This window comes from Lethenteron reissneri, chromosome 2, assembly GCF_015708825.2.
Source record: "Lethenteron reissneri isolate LAM-NWPU_2019-01 chromosome 2, ASM1570882v1, whole genome shotgun sequence".
NCBI lineage: Eukaryota > Metazoa > Chordata > Hyperoartia > Petromyzontiformes > Petromyzontidae > Lethenteron > Lethenteron reissneri.
The window spans coordinates 3,123,471-3,131,492 of NC_083780.1; the positions used below are offsets into that span (position 1 = coordinate 3,123,471).

Consider the following 8,022-nt stretch of genomic DNA (forward strand, 5'->3'; position numbering starts at 1 on the left):
GACGTGTGGCAGTCATTTATTCCTGGAAGGCGAGACGACGAATATTGAAGCGATAGGTGGAGGCGAAGACGGATATCGAGATAGGTGACGATGACGATGCCGTGTGCGGGGTTGAGGTGACGGAAATGAGGTGGTAGTGATGTTAATAATATAGTGAAGTGTTTTCGAAACGACGACTCGGGCGGAGAAGTCAATTGGAGTATAACTGCGCCAGGATCAGCGAACAAGGCAGCCAACACCGACGCTGCTCAGAGAGGTAGTCCGTCACACGCTAGACTACCCGCGGTGTGCGTTAAGCAAAAAAAAGGTGCGTTAAAGCGAAACCTGTTTAGGCGTGCAGATGCAGGGTGTTGGAACGTGCGGTAAAACCCATGGGTGACGAGGCACGGCAATGAGTGTGCGGTAAAACCCATGGGTCACGAGGCACGGCAATGAGTGTGGTGAGTGAGTTGCTTGTGGTCCTCTCTGTTTGGCGGTTTCCACAGTGGCCGGAGTGCAACCGTGCGAGGAACCTGGGGAGCCGGAGTCAGGGAGGAGAAAGTTCGAGCACGAGTCAAAAACTGCATCCGACCGCCTTCGGAAATCGTCAGCGCCATCACTTTTTACCACTGAAACGAGCACAGGGCCATGACCATCGTCATCTTTTAGAGAAAGTGCATCAGCGTCAACAGTGCGATCCGATTGCCAGTTGCGCATCATATCGAAAACATCGTCATCGTAACTTTCATCAATCTAGATTTTAAGTTTTCGTGACTGCAGGGATCCATACTCTTTGGTTATTAAGGTAAAGTCACGTAGGTGAAAAGAAAAATAAAATATAAAAATAAATAAAATCACAATTATCATCAACATTTGAATGAAACGTTTTTAACGGTGTGTTGCAATTCTGAGAAAGTTTTGACTCGCAAAGGAAGCTGGCAAAAAAGCTACTACCGCTGAATTAAATACCGATTATATTAACCACTCATTAATACTTACATTTCTCCAGTGGTGAGGTTAAAGGGTACCAAAGCTACTTTCAACCGGACCCCTCAAAGTCATGGTAAACACAACCAAGACGTTGCAATGCATCGACTATCACGGCTACAACTGCAGCGGGCCGAGCCTGTCGGAGAAAAGCCGACCGATCATCCTCATCATCATCAGCTTCTTAATCGTGGTTACGATCTTCAGCAACATGCTCATCATCAGCTCAGTCATCATCTTCCGGCAGCTGCAGACTCACACCAACATCCTCGCGATGTCTCTCGCCGTCTCCGACTTCGGCTTGGGGTCCATAGTGATGCCCCTGCGCATGGTGGGCACCGTGTACCACTGCTGGTACTACGACTACAGCTTCTGCAACGTCCTATACTTCGTCGACTACACCCTCTGCAACTCGTCCATCTTCCACTTGAGCTGCATCGCCTACGACCGCTACGTGGCCATCTGCGACCCACTGCGCTACGCTCAGCGCGTCACCAAACGCACCCTCGTGGCGATGCTGCTCATCTGCTGGTTTGGGGCGGCGCTCTTCACCTCGCCAAGCCTGCTGAGCTTCAGTCCCCAGCTCGTGCCCAGCGCCATCAAGAGGGTGGGCTGCCCGGACGACTGTCTCTTTAGCGTCGACGTCAGCCTGCACTTCTTCTACGGCGCCTGCCCCTACTTCCTGACCATGCTCGTCATCACGGCCATGTACGCGCGCATCTACCACGTGGCGCGCACCCAGGCTCGGCAGATCAAGGCAGCGACCACGAAGGTCCAAGGCCAGCAGAGGGAGAGCAACATGCGACGCGAGCACAACGCCACGGTGACTCTGGGCAGTATCATTGTAGCTTTCTTTCTCTCGTGGCTGCCCTTCTTCATCATCGTGCTCGTCTTCCCGTTTGTCGGGAACTGCGACGTCGAGTACGAGGTGGCCACATGGATGGGCTACGTCAGCTCGGCCGTCAACCCACTCCTCTACGCCTCCTTCAACCGCCAGTTCCGCGGCGCCTTCCGCAAGATCCTCAGTCTTCGGATTTTCAGGGCGGGAGAGAGGAACTTTCAGTTGTCCGAATGAAGCGCGGGTTGCGTTTCTCATTGCGATACGCAATCCCTGGGTAACCATGGCCTCTGTGACGATGAGGAAACGTCACTTCATCTTCTTGGTTCTTTCAGTAAAGTCACGTAGAATGGAAATAATAAAATAATAAAAATAAAACATTATAAAATAATTCTCACGGCGTTTCGGCCACAACGCAAGTAGCCGTCCTCAGGTGGAGAACAGGTCTGTCGAGGAGACAGAGTCTGAATGACAAGCCCCAGGCTTGGAGCGACTATTTAAGCTGGAATGGAGGGGCGAAGAGCGCCTTGACATACCTGCATTTCCCATAAATATGCTAAATTCCTCTTGATATGCAAATTCATTTGTCAAGGCGCTCTTCCCCCTCCAACCCAGCTTAAATATACGCTGCCAAGCCTGGTGGTGTTCATTCAGACGCTGTCTTTCTGACAGACCTGTTCTTCACCTGAGTACGGCTGCTTGCTTTGTGGCCGAGACGTCGTGAGAATTATTTTATATTTTTTATTTTTATTATTTTATTATTTCCATTCTACGTGACTTTACCGAAAGAACCAAGAAAACTAAAGCATAAACTACATAGTATCATCAGTATACTAAATATACTCTACAATAAGCTGAGTTACTAACAGTTAGTAATACATTACAATTCTATGTCGCAAAAAATATAATATGCTACCATCTTAACTTTACAATCACACGAGTCTACACCGTACTATATACTGCCATAGACAAACCCAACAATAAATTATATACTGTATTGCTATACACCACGCTATACCTTATACATTGTAATATTACACTATGTATTATTCTACCCACCCTAATGTATATCACACTGCTGTATATTCACTATACAATTACGATACTATATATTACTTTGTACATTGTATTAAGCATTACAATTTTATACTATTTATTATTTTACAATCCGCTATACACTGTACCATTGACCGTCATGTGAAAGATACTAAGAGGAAGCAACAAAATATGTCAATGGGAGAGTAGTGGGGGGGAGAGATGCAGCGGAGCAAATAATCCATTCCCTGCGGAGAATACAATGCAGTATATAGTGCGGTGTAGACTCGTGTGATGTATGAGAATAAAGTTTAGATGGTAGCATATTATATTTTTTGCGACATAGAATTGTAATGTATTACTTACTGTTAGTAACTCAGCTTATTGTAGAGTATATTTAGTATACTGATGATACTATGTAGTTTATACTTTAGTTGTTTACGTGGTGGTTTAGTTACTGCAGCTACATACTATTAACACTCCTTCCATTTATTAATGCCACCCCTATCCCCCTTTGATCAGAGGCGTAGCGAGGGGGGGCAGGGGGGTACATATGTCCCCGGGCGCCAAGGTAAAGGGGCGCCAAAATGAGGCTTACAACGTTACATTATAACTTATTGCGGCGGGCGCGGCAGCCTGAAACTACTGCACAAATCTACACCTCAACCTTAAAGTTTATATATCTCGCCACACACAGCCTACATGTCATGTAATTACATTTTGGTGCGCGCGCCTATTAAGAACTTACATGGAAGAACGTCCCAAACAACAGACAGGCGCAGTCTTTCAGCCTTAGTCAACAACGAATATGTGACAAAAATTACAGAGCATTGTTTGTCAATTGTGACAACCACAGCTTAAACTTAGCAGGAGTACACTCAGCTAAACAGGATCCACTTATCACATTTATTGGAACAGTCGAAAGTATATATTTGTTTTTCTCTCGTTCAACAATTCGTTGGGAAGAGTTAAAAAAAGCTGTGCCCATCACAGTAAAGTGGGAGTCTGAAACACGCTGGAGTGCACGATCAGAAGCTGTTAAAGCTATCTATGAAGGACTGGATGAACTAGTAGGGCTGCTAGACAAATTATCGGAGGACGTAACTATGACGCCTGAAACCAGAAGTGATGCAGAACAGTTACAGGCATGCGTATTAAATTTTAACTTAATAGTTTTATTACATTTCTGGAATGTCATTCTTGGAAAAATTGTTCGTGTTCAGAAGCACTAACAGGATCCTACTATGAAATTCAAGGAAGCAGCAAATGATCTTGAAACTTTGGAGCATGAATTTGTCAAGCTTCGTGATGATTTAAGCCAAGTTGCTGTAGAAAACGCCAAAACAAGATGCACAGCCTGGGGGATAGATGTGGACAGAATAATTAGGCGACGTCGGAAGATGCCAGGACAACTGGCAAGAGATGCAGGACTTTCAGCAGAAGAAGAAAGTGTGCGCGTTATGAAGAGCGTATTTTATCGACTTCAACAGGAGATGTCAACACGGGTTTTACGACTAAAAGACCTGAAAACAAAATTAGGATTCCTGTTGGACGTCAAAACTCTTCTATCCGACACAGATGTCGATGCAATTCGTCGAAATTGCACAGCTTTTGGAAATTTCTATGACACCGACATCAATGGCCACGAACTTTTCAAAAAAATGGTAGATTGCAAACTGCTGCTCAGTAACCGGAATGAAGTTCTACCAGAAACTCATTTGGATCTTCTTGGATTTATTGTGTTTTATGGAGACGACATGTTTCCGAATTTGCGAATTTCACTGCAAATTTTATTAACAATAGCAGTTTCAATTGCAAGCTGTGAGCGGTCGTTCAGCAAATTGAAACTTATTTTGTCGTATTTGCGTGCTTCAATGGGACAAGATCGTCTCAGCGATCTTGCTCTTCTTAGCGTTGAAAGAGAAACATTGGAAAAACAGATTTTGATTACGTGATTGACCAATTTCTATAAATTAGCTTCTTTAAATACAATGTTTCATTAAAATTAAAATTGTTATTCCTTATTCGATGTAATAGGAAAATGTGATTAAACGGGGGGGGGGGGGGGGGGCGCCAATTTTATAGTTCGTCCCCGGGCGCAAAATATCCTAGCTACGCCTCTGCCTTTGATGCTGCTAATCCTGCATAATGCACGGGCATAATGACTTTAAACCCCTCGCCAAACCTCCTACGCATTTCACAAGTAGTACTAATCGCATATCTGCATTTCCCATAAATAAGCTAAATTCCTCTTGACCGAGAAGATGGATTCTGGTCCAGTAATCATTGGAAGGACGTAATAAACCATTTCGGATCTTAACTGATTGGGTTCACGTTTACGGTGACTTTCAGACCGCATTCCACTCACTTTCATTGAATATATACCTTGTATTCTCCGCAGGGAATGGATTCTTTGCTCCACTGCAAGTCTCCTCCATCTACTCTCCCATTGACATATTTCGTTGCTTCCTCTTAGTATCTTTCACACAACGGTCAATGGTACAATGTATAATAATACATAGTATGAAATTGTAATTCTTAATACAATGTACAAAGTAATATATAGTATCGTAACTGTATAGTGAATATACAGCAGTGTGATATACATTAGGGTGGGTAGAATAATACGTAGTGTAATATTACAATGGTGTATAGAAATACACTATATAATTTAATGTTGGGTTTGTCTATGGCAGTATATAGGATGGTGTAGACTCGTGTGATGTAAGAGAATAAAGTTTAGATGGAAGCATATTATATATTTTTTTGCGACATAGAATTGTAATTTATTACTTACTGTTAGTAACTCGGCTTATTGTAGAGTATATTTAGTATACTGATGATACTATGTAGTTTATACTTTAGTTGTTTACGTGGTGGTTTAGTTACTGCAGCTACATATTATTAACACTCCTTCCCTTTATTAATGCCACCCCTATCCCCTCCCTTTGATGCTGCTAATCCTGCATTATGCACGGGCATAATGACTTTAAACCCCTCGCCAAACCTCCTACGCATTTCACAAGTAGTACTAATCGCATATCTGCATTTCTCATAAATATGCTAAATTCCTCTTGATATGCAAATTATTTTGTCAAGGAGCTCTTCGCCCCTCCTTCCCAGCTTAAATAGTCGCTCCAAGCCTGGGGCTTGTCATTCAGACTCTGTCTCCTCGACAAACCTGTTCTCCACCTGAGGACGGTTACTTGCGTTGTGGCCGAAACGTCGTGAGAATTATTTTATTATGTTTTATTTTTATTATTTTATTACTTCCATTCTACGTGACTTTACCGAAAGAACCAAGAAGATGAATCCCTGCAGTCACGAAAGCTTTAAATCGAAAATGAAACGTCACTTCCTGTAGTTTTAGACTTTGCTGGTACGTTGGTATGATACCGCACTATTTGCAAGACTACTTGTCCATCTTGTATCTACAGTGGTCTCTCGGTGAACGATATTAATTGGTGCCACGAAAACCATCGTTTATTAAAATTTTCGTTAATCGAATATATGAAATAAATGTTAAAGGCTTCATTTGTTCCAAGACGATCAGAAGTTGACCTTTTTCACCCTAAAAACATAGTTTATTATATTTATACATGCAATATTTATAAATAAACGTCATAAGAACGTATTACCTAATTAATATAAACATGGATAAATAAGTAACAGCATAAAAAGGTGAATAAATAGAGCATGACATATCTTAGGCTAAGAAGATGGATGGCTTAAGGAGTTTATGGAGAAGTTGGGGTGGGAGAAAACTTTTCCTTACTTTCTTGTACTCAAATTGTAAATTGTTGTGGTTTCACGCTTCAACACACCGGTGGGCTAAAGCAGTGAACTAATTGTCTTTTGTCAACGTGACACTTTTTTACTGATTGGCCGTGTCGGGTGGTGGAGGGTTACGACACATTTATAAATAACGCGATCTAAACCCAATAACGTTGATTATAAATTTCTTGTCTTTGTTTACATTCATTTTAGGGGCCATTGTTATTGATCTTATTTAAGTTTTAAATAAAAAAAGACGAAGTATTCAAGAGAGTTGTTTCTATAAGCAACAAACATCCAATATTCAAAAGCTAGCTGTCAGTTGCTCTCAAAATGCCCATAAAAGGGCGTCAGCGATTGGCTGAGGTCTGCTGCATCCACTAGGAGCGCTCCGATTGGCCGAAATCGGCTTCAGCGTGATATTGTAAACACATATCGTTCCTCGAAAATGTATCAATAACAGAAACAATGGGACCCTATGGGAGGCAGATGGTTAACCGAAATATCGTTAACCGATGGCATCGATCACCGAGGGACCACTGTACCTCTGTTAAATTGTTCCCTTAGACCAGTGGTTCTTCACCTGGGATGCGCGCTTTCGCGGGGGGTGCGAGATGCCCTTTCTGAGAATGCCGTCCATAAATGACGTCACGGACCTAGGGGGGGGGGTCAGACATTTGTGACGATGTGTGACGAGAGGGGGGGGTTTGAGAAATGTGACGTCACGTAAAAATGTGCAACTTTATATAAATATAAACACGTTCTACTTAATTAAATATACGTTTTAATGAATGTTTCTCTTACAACATCAGAGTGCAGCGCCACATTAAATACGCACTACAATGACAATAATTTAAAGCGATTTGAAGCATGTTTTTTTTGGAGGGGGGGCAGAGCTCTGTGACTTAATATTTGAGGGGGGGTCTGACTTTTTGTGACGTCGTATGACGAAGGGGGGAGGTGGGGGTCAAAAATCGTACAAAATCGCGTGACATCATTTATAAACGGCAACCAAAGGTAAATCATCGAAAACTACAAATTAAGCACGGTCACGTAAGTTACAACTACTTTTTTCTTCTTGGTTCTTTCGGTAAAGTCACATAAATATGCTAAAATTCGTAGTTGTATGGTGAATCTGCAGCAGTGTGGTGTGCAGTAGGCTGGGTAGAATAATATTACGTAAATATGCTAACATTCCTCTTGATATGCAAATTATTTTGTCAAGGCCCTCTTCCTCCTCCCTCCCAGCTTAAATAGACGCTCCAAGCCCAGGACGTGTCATTCAGACTCTGTCTATCTCGGCCTCGCTGTGCGCTGCGTTGCACCGCTAGTCGAGTAGACAACCATGTGTTCAATAAACCCTCGAAGCCAGGATGACCGTCCAACTCCGATCGTCATTTATTGATTGT

General features: G+C 42.8%; 1 protein-coding gene across 1 annotated transcript; it reads left to right on the top strand.

Annotated features, from left to right (window-relative positions):
* The first annotated feature begins 794 nt into the window (after positions 1 to 794).
* Positions 795 to 2,045, top strand: LOC133342627 (trace amine-associated receptor 4-like). The gene has a single exon (XM_061551902.1). The coding sequence runs from the start codon at positions 1,040 to 1,042 to the stop codon at positions 2,039 to 2,041; it is 1,002 nt and encodes a 333-aa protein (XP_061407886.1). The 5' UTR covers positions 795 to 1,039; the 3' UTR covers positions 2,042 to 2,045.
* Positions 2,046 to 8,022: the final 5,977 nt, after the last annotated feature.

Excerpts from the sequence above, each read along its gene's own strand:
- LOC133342627 (XM_061551902.1), top strand. The coding sequence starts at position 1,040 with ATGGTAAACACAACCAAGACGTTGCAATGCATCGACTATCACGGCTAC.